Below are 19,348 nucleotides of genomic sequence, written 5' to 3' on the forward strand. Positions count from 1 at the left end.
GATGCTGCAGTACTCAGCGGACCCTCCAGAGAGGAGATCAATATTAATATACCTCTCACCTCATCTATCAGACATCCAGTACATGGTCCTGGCAATTAAAAATAGTACTTAGTAGCATCGTGTAGCGACTTATCCTAGCTCTCTTTGTCGCATACAGGAATGGGTTAATCGTGCGTCTGCCAAATGCCCTAAATTCAAACGTAATGTAAATATAGATGAAAGAAGACGACGGAGGCGAGCAAGGGTTCATAACTTTAATCAATTCAGCTAGCTACAAAAAGTCCACCACGGCACAGGGACGGAACACAGAGGAGTTTACATGCGTTGAGGACGGGCAGTCGCAGCCGGCCAGTCGTTGGGTTCTAACTACAGCGGCCAGTCGGTGCATGGCTCTAAATTACACAAACAGCAGAACCCTTAATCATGTTTTGTTCCAGAGTATAATAGGTATCGCTGTTATTTACTCGTATTACTCATATTTTTTATTACTGATAACAAAGCACACATGAGGAGTCAGCTAACGGGTACTGTCTTCTTATAAAAGTAAGGTCTCCCAGAAATATGCGTCTTCGCTTTACACTGCAAACGTATTGTTTTTGCGTTCTTCCTCATTCCGGTTCCGCGTCCTAACCCTACGACGGAGAACCGGACGCACGCTCTTAGAAAACCCCTCGCTCTCCTCCTCCTCCTCCTCCTGCTCCTCCTCCTCCTCCTCCTCCTCCTCAACAAGATGGCCGGCTGGCTACACAGGGCCACGTTGGTGGCCGGCGGGTTATGGAGGGAGACGATAATACTGAACATGCCTTTCCTCCACACTGCCATGTTAGCGAGCTGTTTTTACACACACCCTTTCCCCCACAGGTTTTATTGATAAGACTTTAATAATCTACCGTTGGTCATGCAGAACACACAGGCCACGTTACTTGGAATGCAATGTCTAACACAGATACAAAGGCTAGCTAACATGAGCGAGGATGGGGCCTTCTGATTGGTCGAGGGCTACTTTCAGCCCTGCCCCCACATCGACTGACTCGCCCCCGCTGAACGAGAAGCGAGACCCCCCCCCCCTTCTCTCCCATGCCGACTGTAACTAAGGAAGATGACGGCAGCTAAATGGAAACAGCGTTACGAAGACCATACAGAAAAGAACCCAAGCAAACCGTTCAATCATTCAGGTACAGCTCATCCAGAACAGTGTGCTATATATGATATATATATGGATATAGTATAATATATGGTATATATATCTATATATATCTATATATATATGTTTCAGTAGAGAGAATTAAAAACCATCGAGTCAACACTATATACAACCTTTGGAAAGAAGGAAATACCGAGCATAAGAAATCTTGTTACCAGGACAACCATCTTGAAAAAAGCCAGACAGACGACACATAACAACGTTAACAGGGGTCAAGTTAGGGTCAGGGGTTAGGGCGGCGTTGGGGTTGGGTTTAGGGTCAGGGTTAGGGTTGGGTTACTGTCAGGGTTCAAGGTTGGGGTCAGGGGTCGGGGCTGGGGAGGGGTGATATGTGCATGTGTGCAAACCAGGAGGTCAATACCATGATGAAAGCATGTCTGAGCGCGTTTACGAGGGGGGGCGGCGCGTACGCAGACCCCCAACGCCACGCCAGGGTGCATGCTGGGAGTCTAGCCACTGCCCAGCATCTTTGTGGCGCGCTGGTTGGCCTCGTCGATCCTGGTCTTGTTGGAGTCGGCCTGCAGGGGGCGACAGAGGGCAAAGGGTCGGACATCGCTACGGTCTGCAGAGTATTATGGAATGTGATCCAGTGTATTATGGGATGCGTTTGTGATCCAGTATATTATGGGAGTTGTGTGGTTCAATGTATTATGGGATGTGGTCCCGTACCTTGTCCATGATGCGGTCTATCTGGCGGTTCTGCGTGTCGATCTCGTTGCCCATGTCCAGCGCCATGTGACGCAGGTTCCCGATGATCCCGCCCACCTGCTCCAGGTTCTCGTCCATCTCGTTCTCCCGGGCGTCCTCTGTTACCCTACACACACACACACACACACACACACACACACACACACACACACACACACACACACACACACACACACACACACACACACACACACACACACACACACACACACACACACACACACATACACACACACACAGACATGCACACACACGCACACACACACACGCACACACACCCAATCATACACACACACACACACACACACACACACACACACACACACACAGAAACACACACAATCACACACAGACATGCACACAGAAACACACACAATCACACACAGACATGCACACAGCCACACACCCACACACACACACACACACACAATCACATGCACACACACGCACACAAAGAGAAACTGTCTTTAGAATTGAACTTGCCTCCACTTTCCGTTAAGGCCTCTTGTTTGTTCTAATCCCTCACCCTTCCTCTCTCTCTCTTCAATTCAATTCAAAAGAGCTTTATTGGCATGGAAAATAAACATTACATTGTCAAAGCCATGAATACCCCCCTCTCTCTCTCTCTCCCAGTCTTTGTGCTCCTCTCTCTCTGTCTGTCTGTCTGTCTGTTTGTTTCTCTATCTCTGTCTCTCTCTCTCTCTCTCTCTCTCTCTCTGTCTCTCTCTCTCTCTCTCTCTGTCTCTCTCTCTGTCTCTGTCTCTGTCTCTCTCTCTCTCTCTCTCCTAGTGCTCCTCTCTCGCCCCAGGTGCGGTCCTACCTGCGGATGAATCCTCCGCTGATGGCCATCTGCTCGCGCTCGTCCACCACGCGGGCCGGCTGGCTGGCCACCACGCCGTCCTGGTTGTTCCCCCACGCTTTGCTGCCGCCGCTCTTCATCCTGCCGGCGGGGAGGAGGAGGAGGAGGTGTGAGTGGACGGCGTTGCGTTGTGCGCTGCTCAACATAACGCTGCTCTGATTGTCATGCATTCAGCGCATCGCTTTGGACCCGCAGGCTTCAGGTCTACGGCAAGCAAAGCGGAGCAGGCACGAGCTGTTAGCCAGGGAGCTAGCTAGCTGCTACGGCTACTAGCACGGGCATCCAGCTAGCTAGGTGCTCTGGCTACTAGCACAGGCTGTATTTAGCTAGATAGCTGGATGTTATAGCTACTAGCAGAGGCTGTTAGCTAGATGCTATAGCTACTAGCATGGGCTACTAGCTAGCTAGGGGCTATGGCTAATAGCATAGGCTCCGAGCTAGCTAGCTAGGTGCTATGGCTAGTAGCATGTTATATCCCCTGGGTATATAACATTGGTTTCGGTATGCTAGGGCTCAGATCAGGTTAGAGGTTAACATGCATTCTGTGACTCTTAAGACCCCAACACCCCTGCATCCATCCCAGGGTTCCCATGGTAACAGAGAACAGCGTGTGACATGATGGGACACAGACACACACACACACACACTGACGGGACGCTGACAGCCGCAGACGACACGGAAGGCCACCAGGAAAAAACTGCAAAATAAACGACTGAAAAGTATTTCAAAAAAACAAACGACGGACAAAGAAAGAAAATTGGAAGTCGGACAAACTGCAGGAAGTAGAACTCTGGTCCTCCCGACGCCCTGTCTGTCTGCTCTGACTCTCTGTCTCTCTGTCTGTCTGCTCTGACTCTCTGTCTCTCTGTCTGTCTGTGTTCATACATAATGACTATAGAGTTACCATCTATAATTTCATTAATATTCATCATAGTATTGGGAATGTGATCGGTCATTGATTCCTCCTCAGTGAGGCATCCATCTTGTGTCACACACGTCAGTTAGGATATCTGTACGCTACGAGGATTTTACGCTTCAACCAGAAGTAGCTTAACTGGTCGGGCTTTCATGGTGAAGCTTGTCTTAATTGTGTCTTAATTATCTTTAACGGCCTTTACGACGTCTTCCCCTCGTTTGCGCTGGTTTGTGCACGGCTCGGAAAGACCTTGCAAAGACTATCTTACGCTATGCTATGCTACGCTATGCGATTGAACACTGTGCTCGGCTACTATATGCTTTCGATGTTATGGTATGCTATACTATGCTACGTTATGCTATGCTAAGCTCGAGCTCAGACTTTATTCACTCTAAATAAGAGACTAATGAATCCTGTGATAACATGTTTTAGCAGTTTACCATCTATTATGTTATTGAAATCACATCAACATCATCTACAGTTCGTCCATCTACATTTACCATAGCAACCATATACCCTACCCATAGCAACCCTATACCCTAGCCATAGCAACCCTATACCCTACCCATAGCAACCCTATACCCAACCCATAGTAACCCTATACCCTACAGTATCCATAGCAACACTATACCCTACCCATAGCAACCCTATACCCTTTAGTATCCAAAGCAACCCTATACCCAACCCATAGCAACCCTATACCCTACAGTATCCATAGCAACACTATACACTACCCATAGCAACCCTATACCCTATCCATAGCAACTCTATATCCTACAGTATCCAAAGCAACCCTATACCCTTTAGTAACCATAGCAACTCTATACCCTACCCATAGCAGCTCTTCCTCTTGGATCATCCGCTTCCACCTCGTCGTCGTCGATAGCAACAAGCATCCTGACCAGAGCGGGGGGGGGGGGGCTGCGGGGGGCAGTGTGTGGCGCGGTCATGCATGCATGAGCATTCTCTGAAACATGCACCGCTCATTCCCCGGAGAACGGCCTCGCTGTCGGTGGGGGGGGGGGGGGGGGGGGCCTGCTAGGAGATGCTGAGAGATGCTAAGAGATGCTAGGAGATGCTAGGAGATGCTAGTCGGAACCCATGCAGACGAGGAGCTAGCAGGCAGAGCTAGCAGCTAACTACCAGAACCATCTTAGAACCACGGCCTGCGTCGCTCTAACACACTTCTGGAAGAGCTGTGTGTGTGTGTGTGTGTGTGTGTGTGTGCGTGTGTGCGTGCGTGCGTGCGTGCGTGCGTGCGTGCGTGCGTGCGTGCGTGCGTGCGTGTGTGTGTGCATGTATGCATGTGTGTGTTTTATTTGTGTGTAGTCAAAAGAATGTGTTTGGATGTGTGTGTGAGGATGGCATCTGTATGTGTATGCATATGTATAATTTATATATTGAATATTGATCATGGCTTCAAAGCCCATTCGGGTGCCGTCTGCCTGTGTGAGGTGGGTGGGGCCTAGAGTCTGTCAGGGCTGTGCTGATTGGTCCGTGGTGCCTGTGGGCGGGGCTGTGGGCGGGGCCGAGGCAGGCAGGCGGACCTACTTGTTACAGGGGCAGGAGCACAGACCACAGAACTTCCCTAGATCGTTCAAATTCTTCTCTGCATCCTTCATGTCCTTATTGATCTGGTCCATGCCCTCTTCGATGCGCTCCAATTGTTCTGATTAACATGAGTTCACCCACAAGGCACGACATGGAGAGAGAGGGGAGAGAGACAGAGGGACGTGGAGAGAGAGGGGAGAGAGACAGAGGGACGTGGAGAGAGAGGGGAGAAGGACAGAGGGACGAGGAGAGAGAGGGGAGAGAGACAGAGGGACGAGAAAGAGAGAGAGAGGAGGGGAGAGAGACAGAGGGACGTGGAGAGAGAGACAGAGAGAGAGAGGGGAGAGAGACAGAGAGAAAGAGAGAGGGGGAGAGAGACAGAGAGAGGGGGAGAGAGAAAGAGAGAAGGGTGAGAGAGACATAGAAAGAGAGGGGAGAGAGAGACACGGAGAGAGAGGGGAGAGAGAGAGAGAGAGAGAGGGGGGGAAAGGGGAGAGAGACATGGAGAGAGAGGGAGAGAGAGGGGTGAGAGGGAGACGACCATGAAGAGAGAAGGGAGAGACAGCAAGAGAGAGAGAGTGTGAGGGAGCGTGAGTGATAGAGCGAGAGATGGAGAGAGTAAAGGGGAGAGAGAGAGAGAGAGAGAGTGTGGGAGCGAGATATGGAGAGAGTAAAGAGAGAGAGAGCGAGAGAGAGAGAGGACAAAGGAGAGAGGACAACAGCTTCAGACACTCACTGTGACAGAATAAAAAACAGAAGAAAGAAAGTAAAACCAACGTAAAGGAAGAAAGAGGGAGGACGCCACCACACAGGTCAATGTGCTCTTGAGCACGGCGGCAGTACCTACTTGTCACACGGACATATGAACAGACCACAGCATTTCCCTAAATCTTTTAAACTTTTCTCGGCCTCCTTCATGTCTCGGTTGATATGGTTCATTCCATCCTCTACTCGGTCAAGTTGCTCTGGTCAAAAGGACGACAGCAGGGGAGTGAATTCATCGACTGACGCACACACAGTGTGTGTGTGTGTGTGTGTGTGTGTGTGTGTGTGTGTGTGTGTGTGTGTGTGTGTGTGTGTGTGTGTGTGTTGGGGAGAAGGGTGAGGAATGTAAGGCTGAAATGAATCTGCAAAAACAAAATATGGAATTGATTTCAGGCCTTTTTCGTTGAGTGTTCCTGATCATTTTAGAGATCAGTTTGATATTGTTCCGCGGGCGAACAGAGGCTGGTCTGTCTTTATCTACCTCAGTTATCGGTGAATTGAGGTGAGTAATGTCGGTCGTTCACTTTGTTTAAAGTCATTAGTCTAGCAGTTTGGTGGCAGCTAGCTAGCCGTTTAGTTTACGGAGGATTGATCTTTTACGAGGATATCTTATGAAAATATGAGTCAGATGCTGTGTGTTTATGGTATTAAAGGATGATTAGAGGGCAGTCAAGGATGGAAGCTGATAACCCATGTTGAGATCGTTGTGAATGTAATCCCTTATGCTCAGGGATCGGTTAACAAAAGCCTGCTATTAGAAACAAACTGTTATAATCAGATGTTATAATCGGAGGCTGAGCATGGCGTTGGGGTTGCTCAGAAAAGCATGTGTGTCGTTAATGTGTGTGTTTAGTATGTGTTAGTGGTGTGATGTGAGAGCAGTAAAACACGGAGTGGATCAGGGTGTTAAGTGCTTTTTGTAAAGTCCCGGCCCAGCCTCAGTTTGTCTGAATATGTTCTTTCTCTCGCTCTCCCTCTCGCTCTCCCTCTCGCTCACTCTCTCTCTCTCTCTCTCTCTCTCTCTCCAGATCGGGGTTCAGTGAAACTCCAGGATCCAGCCGGTTGGATCCACTCCAGGATTTAAGCTCTCCAGGATCCAGCCGGTTGGATCCGCTCCAGGATTTAAAGCTCTCCAGATCCAGCCGGTTGGATCCACTCCAGGATTCAAAGCTCTCCAGGATCCAGCCGGTTGGATCCGCTCCAGGATTTAAAGCTCTCCAGATCCAGCCGGTCGGATCCGCTCCAGGATTTAAAGCTCTCCAGATCCGGCCGATCCAGGTAGGAGATTCCGCCCCAGATCTTCTACAGGAGGCCTGGGGTCTCCCACAAACTACTGATCAGCTTAATTCCTCGTTCTTTCTGGAGGTTTAAGTCTTGTTTTAGTTCAGGTGAACCGCCAAGGCTTTGCAGGGAGTTTACGGAAGGTGGCTGTGACATGGAGAAGGGTCTGTGTTTAATCCTGCGCAGCCGAATCAGTCATGGTAGGACGGAGTTGTAGTCGTATAGAACGTACTTCAAACCCCAGACATGACACTCCTCAAACGACGGATCGACTGACACCTGAGATGTGGTGTCAGGTGTGTTTACGTTTGGTGTCACTGTCACTGAGCGTGTGGAACAGTGGAACTGGATAGGAACCAAATAAGGGTATCGACCTAAAGGTTCTAATCCCTGACTCTGGGACGTGTGCTCACTGAGAGGTCTGAAACGCTACGGGGGCCTGTCTGGACAAAAGAGAAGAAGGGGTGCAGAGGTTTGCGTTTGACAGTTATTGAAAATGGTTTCGGTTATTTTTGTTTTTTGTTTCAACGTTGCGTTTCATTTTGTGAGTCTGTTTGTTGTGTGTGGCCAAACTGTCGGAAAGTAAAGATTTCAGATTTTCTGGTAAATAAAATAAAATCAGATATAAATAACATCTAAATAAGTCAGCATTAATAAATAACACGAAGCTGAACTAGAAGAGTAAAACATATTAAATAATTTGAAATCTGAACAGAATTACTTGACTTAAAAAAAGATGTAAAAAAAATGAATCATGCATTACTGATAAAATAAAATCATTATTAAGAGAAAGGAGAGAGATTAAATTAATTAGTTTGGAAATGCATTAAATTTACGATAGATACAGCACATAAACAGACCACACATCCACGAATGTTTTGGCACCAAGTTCATGACAATATTACTTTTACTTTTGTCAAAAATTGTATCAAAATGATACAAGCAATTTATAATATTATCAACCAAAATGGGTTGTATAACATATATATCTTTTAAAACACCAGCCATAGCTACTTTTCCATACATAAGCCTAGCCTAGCCTAGCCTAGCGTAGCTAAATGCTAAAGTTACGTGTCCGGACATACCTCCTTGCTCGTCGAGCATGACCAGAGTTCTGATGCCGGCATCTTTGCTCTGTTGTCAGGGGAACAGCCGACCAATCAGAAGAGGAGGAAGTGGCGACCAATCACATGTGAGGATAGAGTAGAGACATAGAGAGTTTTGTGAGTTTTCCAGGTAGAATGTGGCTCCAGCTCCAGTCTTGTTTACATGACCGCAATGATGGGTTTATACTTTAAATTAGTGTTTTCATACACAGTCGAATGGTACTTCATATCGTGTCTCCCCATAGGTTGGAAGGCAGATGCGGTGAATCCTAATTGGTGCAAGAAAACGAGCACTGGGTAGCATAATGAAACATCTGTCTGTCTACCTACCTGTAGTCCTGTCTGTCTACCTGTCTTGCTGCCTGTAGGTCTGTCTGTCTACCTGCCTGTAGTCCTGTCTGTCTACCTGTCTGCCTGCCTGTTGGTCTGTCAGTCTGCTTGCCTGTCGGTCTGTCTGTCTACCTGCCTCTCTGTCTGTCTGTCTGTCTGTCTGTCTGTCTGTCTGTCTGTCTGTCTGTCTGTCTGTCTGTCTGTCTGTCTGTCTGTCTGTCTGTCTACCTGCCGGTCTGCCCGTCTGTCTGTCAGTCTGCTTGCTTGTCGGTCTGTCTATCTGTCTGTCTATCTGTCGGTATGTCTACCTGCCGGTCTGTCTGTCTGTCTGTCTACCTGCCCGTAGGTCGGTCGGTCTGTCTGTCTGTCTGTCTGTCTGTCTGTCTGTCTGTCTGTCTGTCTGTCTGTCTGTCTGCCTGTAGGTCTGCCTGTAGGTCTGCCTGTAGGTCTGTCTGTCTGTCTCCCTGTAGGTCTTTCTGTCTGTCTATTTGCCTGTTTGTCTGAGAGGAGGGTCTTTCCTCATAAAGTAAACGAGATAAAGTACTCATAAAGTATAACTATTTATATACTGTATAACTCCAGGTGGGTGAGTGAACTCCTAGCCTCAACCTGCTGCTCTAGAACAAAGGGAGCAAACAGTTTGAACTCTGACCCCCCACCTTTGACCTCCATGTTAGGCTCTAGAAGAGAGATTGCAATGACCTGATGGTTGACATCAGGGGTGACGTTGTGGATGACATCATAGATGACATCATAGATGACATCATGGCGGTGGTTCTCTTACCTCTTCCACCAGCTGGAGCATACGGCGAGTGCTTTCCAGGGACTGGGGGCGAGAGAGGGAGAGAGACATGGTTAACATGGGGGAGAGAGAGGGAGATAGTTAACATGTGGGTGGGGGAGAGAGAGAGAAAGTTAACATGATATAGAGACAGATACAGTTAACATATGAGAGAGAGAGAGAGAGAGAGAGAGAGAGAGAGAGAGAGAGAGAGAGAGAGAGAGAGAGAGAGAGAGAGAGAGAGAGAGAGAGAGAGAGAGAGAGAGAGAGAGAGAGAGAGAGAGAGGGGGAGAGAGAGAGAGTTAACATGTGGGTGAGAGAGAGAGAGAGAGACAGTTAACATGATTTAGAGACAGATACAGTTAACATGAGAGAGAGAGAGAGAGAGAGAGAGAGAGAGAAAGAGAGAGAGAGATTCAGACCATCCATACTCCTGCAGTATATCAACATGGTGAATGCCCTGAATGTGAATCCTGAGTGGATGAGTGCGTCTTTGCCCGCCGTTCTAAAAGCCCCATGTCTGAGACATGATTCGTGTTACATAAAGTAGAGAGCGGGGAGGAAGTAGTCAGGGGACTGGAGGGCTGTTCTTTACTCCTCCATTATGTGTCGGCTATGTGTTGGTGATTGTGTAATTGTGTGTGTTTGTGTGTGTGCGTGTGTGGATTTCCGTTTGCGTGTTCATGTGCATTCATGTGTGTGGTCTGTGAGGAGAGATGAAAGTAGACCCTCACATTACATCTCTTCCCATTCACACATGTGCCTCACAGACACACACGCACACTGTATTATAAAACACAAATTATGCATGCTCGATGCAATGTGAAGTTGAAAAGCATTCCTGTATGATGATGATATAGTTCTTTTTGATGATGATATAGATCTGTATGCTGATGACATAGTTCTGTATTCTTATGATATAGTTCTGTATGCTGAAGATATAGTTGTGTATGCTGATGATATAGTTCTGTTCCTCTGTATCCTGAGGATTCTGTGATTCTATCCTTGGTTTTGTACCTGGTTCTATACCTGGTTCTATCCATGGTTCTCTATGTGGTTCTATACCTGGTTCTATATGTAGTTCCATACCTGGTTCTATCCATGGTTCTATACGTGTTTCTATCTGTGTTTCTATCCATGGTTCTATCTGTGGTTCTATCCGTGGTTGTATCCGTGGTTCTATACCTGATTCTATCCATGGTTCTATCTGTGGTTCTATCCGTGGTTCTATCTGTGGTTCTATCCGTGGTTCTATACCTGATTCTCTACGCGGTTCTCACCTCATCGGCCAGCTGGTCAGCACGCTGCTGCATGTCCGACAGCTCATTGCGCATGTCCGCATCTTCTGCCATGGCTGTTGTGTGTGTGGACGGAGCTTAGCGTCTCCAACAGGAAGCAGAAGAGTCTGTGATCCGGGAAGGTCTGTGAGGAAACAGAGAGGAAGGCTGTTATGGAGGAGAGAAGATCAGCTGGACGATGGAGACCTGATGGAGTCGAGGTGTGGGGGTTCAAGTGAGATTTCCTAATGGACACATCAAAGTATCGGTCCACGACTAACAAGGAGAAAAGATGGAAGCCAACTGTCTCGAGACCCGTCAGTAACCCGAAGCAAATGGAGAGATTTAGAAGGCTGAGAGCCACGGCCCGTTGTTGTTGAGTTCACTGTGGATCTAGAACTCTTAAACACTATTTAAACCCGGTTTTAAAATAATTCACAAAGAGTTCTCATTCTGCGGAGTCATCTCGTTCTCTGGATAGAACGAGCAGAACCAGGCTGTCTGAGTTCTGCTCCTACGACGGATCGGCCCCCTGGGGCTTGTGGTGAGATACCGAGCGGCTGGCCGTTCCAAATTGGACCATTCAGCAGCAACCCGTATTTAATTAAAGAATTGAAAAATGAATCAATCAACACCAAAATAAATTGGCGGCCTCTGTGCACCCTGTCAGTAAGGACCGACCGTTTTCCGAAACAGACATTTTGGGTTTGTAGAAGGGGATGAGCCTTCAGACAGCATGCCTTCAGAGGAACACGGTCACCAGTGGATTAGCCAACCAGAGGCACCGTCTGCTTGTTAGCTTGGTTACCTCAGCTAGCCTCTTAGAGGGCCCCGTCTCTCTGTTGCCTGGACGACAACCTGTTGAGAGATCTTATACACCGCTTTACCGTTGGAATGGACAACCCTACATCCTCCAAGAAAACAGGTGAGCAACGGGCCACTGGTGAAGTGATATGAGGATCAGACATTCAGCATTTACAAACTCTGATTTCTACGTCTTGAACCGGTCTTTGATTCCTCAAAAGAACCCGTGCTGGACGTCAACGGTGGTGAGCCACGTCTCAGGAGCATCACGCTGTAATGCTGTTTTGCATGAAAAGTGCTGTATAAATAAAGTTTGATTTAATTAAAACAGCGTTAAGGTTCTCTGAACATTTCTAGTGCAACGCTCTGCTTCCTGTTTTGAGGAAATACAACATCGCCCAATTCTGCATTCGTTCCTCTCAATTTTTTTTATTTGATTCATGGACTCACTGAAAAGCGTGCTGGGCCTCCCAGCTCTGAGTTACAAAACGCCTCCAGAGATCGCAGGTCAGGGGCCAGCAGCGACTGGCTGCCATGCTCCTCCTCCCCTAACACCCTCGCCACCTCGGGCTGTATCATCACCAGCCAGCGGCTTGGCAGCCATCTCGTTGACCCCCTGCTCTGGAGGTCGTTCTGCATCCCTATCCGCTCCTCCCCGTGCGGCGTCGCCATGGAAACCGAGGCTGACGTCAGAACGCGGGCGTGCGGGACACGGAGGTTCTCTTAACTGTGGAGACCCGTTCCGTAGCACCGGTTCTCCTGAATTATAAATGTGTCCCCCTGGCCAGATGTCACTGAGAGCATCTGGCTCCTCGTCTGTCTTCACACGCTGGGGCAACAGCCCAGCCTTCTCCGTCTGTCAGACGTCATCCAGAAGCTTCCTGCCGGGCCTCTGATTCAGCAGATGTGAAGGTTTCAGTCTGGTCCTCTTTGGTATAACGGCACAGAACATTCCACTATTTGGACCAGAATTTGTTGTTTTATTCGGTGTTCAGATTCCAGGAGCAGCAAAGTGTCGAGTCCTTCGTCCGACAACGAATACAGAGCTCCAAAACTCTCCTTTGTCTCCCCCACCCCCCCTCTCCACTCTCCATCTCTCAGTTAACTGTCCTCGATTCCCGTCTCCCTCTCTCTCCGAGTTCCCCTCGGTGGCGTCCATGTTGGATCTGGTTACATAACCGCAGTAATGCAGCAGAATGCATCGGCCAACTCTCCAAACTGAATCCAAAATGTCTCCTTCAACGCGTGGGTGATGCAAGAGACTGTAACCCTGGGGCTGGGGGTCCGCTAGGCGGCAGGACACCGCGTTTAAATCAGCTCTGGAACACAAGTGATCTTTTTGCCACAAAAATAATCGCCTCACTCTGGTTATCTGGTTTAAACCCCCGTCTCTCTTTCAGATTAACATTTTATACATGTAAACACCACCTAATCTCTGATCTCTAATCTCTATCCCTCTCTCTCTCTCTCTCTCTCTCTCTCTCTCTATTGCCTGTATTATCTCTGGACCAGAGGTTCTGCTGTAACCCAGTAGGACTGCTGGACCAGAGGTTCTGCTGTAACCCAGTAGGACTGCTGGACCAGAGGTTCTGCTGTAACCCAGTACGACTGCTGGACCAGAGGTTCTGCTGTAACCCAGTACGACTGCTGGACCAGAGGTTCTGCTGTAACCCAGTACGACTACTGGACCAGAGGTTCTGCTGTAACCCAGTACGAATACTGGACCAGAGGTTCTGCTTTAACCCAGTAGGACTGCTGGACCAGAGGTTCTGCTGTAACAGGACTACTGGATCCGTGATCATGTGATGATCACAGTATTTGAGGACCTGAGAGGGGGCAGTGTGGGGGAGGGTTGGCCGACCACTGATCAGTCACCGTGACGACGGCCGGCTACTTATCTCTACCCCCAGCTGGTCGTCGTGACGACGGCGGTGGTCTGATTCATATCGTCGCTGACTCAGTGCTCAGAAGGTTTGAAAAGGTGCCAGCGGCAAATGTTCTGAATTTAAAATATATTTATATTGTAGCCGACTGGTATGAAAATACAAGCCTTCTTTTGGTTTCTCTCTTGTATCTCTATAATTATTTAATAGGTATTTATCAGATGCCGATAGCCAAAGGGGCCTTCAGTGAAGTCAGATGCAGGTCATTAAGCAGCAGGTAGGGGTTAGACAGTGCAGAGACAGGTCATTAAGGAGCAGGTAGGGGTTAGACAGTACAGAGACAGGTCATTAAGGAGCAGGTAGGGGTTAGGCAGTACAGAGACAGGTCATTAAGGAGCAGGTAGGGGTTAGACAGTACAGAGACAGGTCATTAAGGAGCAGGTAGGGGTTAGACAGTACAGAGACAGGTCGTTAAGGAGCAGGTAGGGGTTAGGCAGTACAGAGACAGGTCATTAAGGAGCAGGTAGGGGTTAGACAGTACAGAGACAGGTCATTAAGGAGCAGGTAGGGGTTAGACAGTACAGAGACAGGTCATTAAGGAGCAGGTAGGGGTTAGACAGTCCAGAGACAGGTCATTAAGGAACAGATAGGGGTTAGACAGTACAGAGACAGGTCATTAAGGAGCAGGTAGGGGTTAGACAGTACAGAGACAGGTCGTTAAGGAACAGGTAGGGGTGAGAGTTAGACTGAGGACAATGGGGATCAAACCCAGAACCTACCCTCTATATCAAATATCTCTATAATTCTGTCATCATAACTAATACATGCTATTGTAAGATTCTGATTCTGTATCTAGGAATATTTAACTCTGATCGCAATGATTCCAGAATAGCAACGGTCTCCGTGGTAACGGGACGCGCAGGCGGGGAGAGGACGCATCACTAATTCATCTGGTCGAGAGAGAGAGAGAGAGATTGCGGGAGAGTGAGAGGGGGAGAGTGAGTGAGAGAGATTGGGAGAGAGAGAGAGAGAGAGGGAGAGATTGGGGTAGGGAGAGAGAGAGAGAGAGAGAGAGAGAGAGAGAGAGAGAGAGATTGGGGAGAGAGAGAGAGAGAGAGGGAGAGAGAGAGAGAGAGAGAGAGAGAGAGAGAGAGAGAGAGATAATACGCTGGTCTGAATGGGCACTTATCTCGGTGTTAAAAATAAACGGGTCCTCATAGAGCTGGGATTCCCTGGTTGCTAGGAGACCAGGGAGTGATGGACCAGAGCTAGCCTATAGCCCTCTGGCTCAACTACCTTTACAATGTAGCGTCTTAGCACAGCTAGCCACGTGTTCAATGCTACAATTACATCTTTGTTATTACTTAATTAATAATCACATCTAATCTAATAATCAACAAATGAAACATGAGGCATCCGATTGTTGAGCTCAGTGAAGATCGAGACAATAAAAGTCCTTCTGTTGTCTAAACACCGGGGGGGCTTTTACTTTGTGAGCGCCGACCCCCATTGCTCTGAGTGACAGCTGAGGGCGGGGCGGTGTTTGTTTACCCTGGAGGGGGTTGCGTACTGACCGCCCACGCCGGTGACCCACTGCAACCAGGGCCGTAGAGCGTGCAGTGTGCCCCCCCCCCCCCAGGGAACCCCCAGTGGTTCCACTTCGACTTTCGCCACAATCGCAAAAAACGACTCCACGTCCTCTCTACTGATTGGCTGGCAGTGAGCCCGCCCTCTCAGACTGTCGTTGTGATGAAGGGCTTTATCAATAAAGGTGTGGCTCGGCCGGAACAAAGAGCCAAATCAGAGACGCCCGTAACCCGACACGCAGGAAGACACGGCGAGAGGGACAGACAGACGGACAGACACGCTGCGGTGAGACGGACAGACATGCAAAAGCACAAACCCACTCATGCATGCATACGCAAACGCACACACTCACACATTCACAAACGCATGCACAAATAAATGCACACACACACACACGCATGCACTCACACACACACCCACATGCCCGCGCACGCACGCAGAAAACACACGCAATCAAACGCTTGCACACTGAAACAAACGCATGCACACACACACACACACACACACACACACACACACACACACACACACACACACACACACACACACACACACTCGGATACACCAATGTGAACAGCAGTTACCCATGTCCAAACATGCAACAGCAAACACACATCAATGAACACACATGAACAAACACAGAGCAGATGGCGGCTCGCTGCAGCTGATTCTGTCTCCGTTCATCTGATCTCTCCACCGTCTGCACTCTAGAACGTCGTCACACTGGGACCAGGTACTCGCTAACCCTCCGAGCATGCCCTGGTGCGACGTGTTGGATTTGTGACACCACGGTGTCATGAATATATCGGTGACATCACAGGACACTGCGGTGATCTCAACTACTCCCAGGTGACAACATCTGGCTGGACTTGATTCTCTGTCAATGACCAGATAGCGACCGGGTTAATCGGGACTAAATCAACACAATATTTCCATTATCCAACAGATTCCTTCTTCTCCATCACATAGGATAACCTCCCGGTACGGCATGTGATGTTATAACGTTGAACTGCCAGGTGCCTCACGTCGTTTTACCAAATGAACTGCGTTGCCGTCGGTGACCATGCCCCCCCAGAGCAGCCATTTTGATTTGGTGTTTGGTTTTGATGCGCACTGTCGTCTCGGGCCGTCTGAGCCCCCCCCCCCCCGGGGGCTGCGTCTACTCCGACCGCCGCGTCGGGCTCTGACCGCCCTCCTCGGCGTGACCTCAGCCTCACCGCGTCGACACGCGCCGCCGCCGCCGCCGCCGCCGCCGCCGCCGCCGCCGCCGCCGCCGCCGCCGCCGCCGCCGTCCTCCGCACGCACACCGTCAACGTGAGAGGGACACCTCTAACGGTTGACCTCTGACCCCTAGCCTGAGCCCTAGGGCTAGGGGTCAGGTGACCCCTGACCCCTGCTGTTCCCTGTGTTTCTGATATGCACAGATAATTACTCAGAAACGGATTCATGCGGGAGAGCGATGCCCTCGTTCAGACCTGTCCCAACTCAGCAGAAGGTTTAACTCAATACACCACCAAATTTTAGGTTTGGTGAGAAGGTCAGGGGTCATCGCGATGGTGAGCAGAGAGTTCTGATACACAACAGAACACAACTGTTCATTCTTGGTTCTAATCCCTTCTTTACAGATGTTAGGGTTGGTCCTATCTCTTTACAGATGTTAGGGTTAGTCCAATCTCTGTACAGATGTTGGTTCTATCTCTTTACAGATGTTAGCGTTAGTCTGATGTCTTTACAGATGTTAGGGTTAGTCCTATCTCTGTACAGATGTTAGGGTAAGTCCTATCTCTGTACAAATATTAGTTCTATCTCTTTACAGATGTTAGGGTCACTGTACAGATGTTAGTCCTATCTCTTTACAAATGTTAGCGTTAGTCCTATCTCTTTACAGATGTTAGGGTTGGTCCTATCTCTTTACAGATGTTAGCGTTAGTCCTATCTCTTTACAGATGTTAGGGTTAGTCCTATCTCTGTACAGATGTTAGGGTTGGTCCTATCTCTTTACAGATGTTAGCGTTAGTCCTATCTCTTTACAGATGTTAGGGTTAGTCCTATCTCTTTACAGATGTTAGGGTTAGTCCAATCTCTGTACAGATGTTTGTTCTACCTCTTTACAAATGTTCGCATTAGTCCTATCTCTTTACAGATGTTAGGGTTAGTCCTATCTCTGTACAGATGTTAGGGTTAGTCCTATCTCTGTACAGATGTGTTAGGGTAAGTCCTATCTCTCTACAGATGTTAAGGTTAGTCCTATCTCTTTACAGATGTTAGTGTTAGTCCTATCTCTTTACAGATGTTAGTACTATCTCTGATATGTTAGGGTTAGTCCTATCTCTGTACAGATGTTAAGGTTAGTCCTATCTCTTTACAGATGTTAGTTATATCTCTGTACAGATGTTAAGGTTAGTCCTATCTCTTTACAGATTTTAGTTCTATCTCTGTACAGATGTTAAGGTTAGTCATATCTCTTTACAGATGTTCGTTCTATCTCTGTACAGATGTTAAGGTTAGTCCTATCTCTTTACAGATGTTAGTTCTATCTCTGTACAGATGTTAAGGTTAGTCCTATCTCTTTACAGATGTTAGTTCTATCTCTGTACAGATGTTAAGGTTAGTCCTATCTCTTTACAAATGTTAGTTCTATCTCTGTACAGATGTTAAGGTTAGTCCTATCTCTTTACAGATGTTAGTTCTATCTCTGTACAGATGTTAAGGTTAGTCCTATCTCTTTACAGATGTTAGTTATATCTCTGTACAGATGTTAAGGTTAGTCCTATCTCTTTACAGATGTTAGGGTTAGTCCTATCTCTTTGGAGACCTAATCCATACAATCGTAGCACTGAACAACAAATAGGGAAGACTATCATATTACTGATCAGGATATTGGGTTTAAATTGATAACGTTGATATTGTAGGCCTTCATCAAGTATTGATAAACCACATATTACCATACTCATATTCAGACCACTGTGTGTGTGTGTGTGTGTGTGTGTGTGTGTGTGTGTGTGTGTGTGTGTGTGTGTGTGTGTGTGTGTGTGTGTGTGTGTGTGTGTGTGTGTGTGTGTGTGTGTGTGTGTGTGTGTGTGCGTGTGTGCGTGCCTGTGCGTGCCTGTGCGTGTGTGGGAGAGTCTGGATTCCTCTGTAACGCAAGCCAATAAAATATTGCCCCCCTCCCCGCGCGCATTGCGCAGCACGCAGACTTCTTAAGAGCCCATTGATTTCCCAGAAGCGGTATCGATATGAGGACGTGTTTGGAAACCGGCAGGGGAGCCAGGATTACTTGCTGATGGAATTCAGATTCACAAAAATCATTTTCAGACCGCTTCTGCTTCCCATCCAAACCCCCCACCCCCTCCCCCTCCCAACCCCCCTCTCTCTTCTCTCTTCTCTCGTTTCCTGCAGTCGAACACTAAAGCCACATAAAGACGATCCCGTCTTTGTGCGTGCAGGTGCATCCCTAGTACGTCGTAACATGATATCGAGATTTGGTATTGGGATATGATATCGGGATGTAGTAGAGACACGTGATATCGCAGTCGGCGCGTGTCGTCCGGGGGATCCTCACTCACGCGCCAGTCAACACTCATCTCCCATCCGCGTCATGTCTTGTTTCCTGCGTGCGTTAAATCGCATCACGTCAATATGAGTCGCGACGGATCAACACGTGACCTAAACATCTCGCCTGCCGCAACGTCAAGAAGGCATCAAAGAGACGTGCGGTCCAGCATCCATGATCTGACGGGTCTGCGTCATATCGTGGAGGCGCGTAAGAAACAGATGAGGGGGGGAGGGGTGGGGGTGTCATAGTGCGGCTTTCACCGCGAGCCTCCCGCGCTTTATTAATCTCCCCTCTAGACCCTCACCCCACTGTCTAACCCACCATCACTACCACTATCCCCACCATCACCACTCCCATCACCCCCCCCCCCCCCCTTCCACCTCCATCTGGGAAACGCGCCAAGACAGGGACCACGTCCCGGGGTATCTCCCCCCCCCCCACCCCCCTCCTTCCCCGTCGCGTTCTGGCGCACTTCAGCTCTACGTCGTCCGTCCCGTCCCGTCCCGTCCCCGGGCTCCCACGACCCCCCCTCCTGGGACACACGCTGCAGCGAGCGTCCCCCGGCCCGTGGGTAGATTCTTCTCTGCGGCAGTGCGAGTGTAGTGGGGGGGGGGGGGGGGAGGAGGCTCCTCACCCACGGGAGACACGGAGATCGAGCTCAGCCCTGCTGCGCAAAACCCCGCAAATGACGACGCGTGAAGAACACGACCGAAAAGAGCGAGAGAGATAAAGACCGCTGT

At 48.8% G+C, this 19,348-nt stretch overlaps 1 protein-coding gene across 2 annotated transcripts in view; it reads right to left on the minus strand.

Moving 5' to 3' along the window:
- Positions 1-240: 240 nt before the first annotated feature.
- Positions 241-19,348, minus strand: part of LOC132449673 (synaptosomal-associated protein 25-A) — a 20,010-nt gene continuing 902 nt past the window's right edge. Inside the window, exons 2-8 of one of the 2 annotated variants that reach the window (XM_060041437.1) lie at positions 10,782-10,923; positions 9,505-9,546; positions 8,370-8,418; positions 5,239-5,356; positions 2,733-2,852; positions 1,874-2,018; positions 241-1,722 (exon numbers count right to left, since the gene is read on the minus strand). In XM_060041437.1, coding sequence (XP_059897420.1) covers positions 1,654-1,722; positions 1,874-2,018; positions 2,733-2,852; positions 5,239-5,356; positions 8,370-8,418; positions 9,505-9,546; positions 10,782-10,853 — 615 coding nt within the window. In that variant the 5' untranslated portion in view covers positions 10,854-10,923 and the 3' untranslated portion in view covers positions 241-1,653. Of the gene's footprint in view, positions 1,723-1,873; positions 2,019-2,732; positions 2,853-5,238; positions 5,357-6,085; positions 6,204-8,369; positions 8,419-9,504; positions 9,547-10,781; positions 10,924-19,348 lie in introns of both variants that reach the window. The other variant, XM_060041438.1, reaches the window with a different exon arrangement.

Source organism: Gadus macrocephalus, chromosome 21 (genome assembly GCF_031168955.1).
Source record: "Gadus macrocephalus chromosome 21, ASM3116895v1".
Taxonomy (NCBI): Eukaryota; Metazoa; Chordata; class Actinopteri; order Gadiformes; family Gadidae; genus Gadus; species Gadus macrocephalus.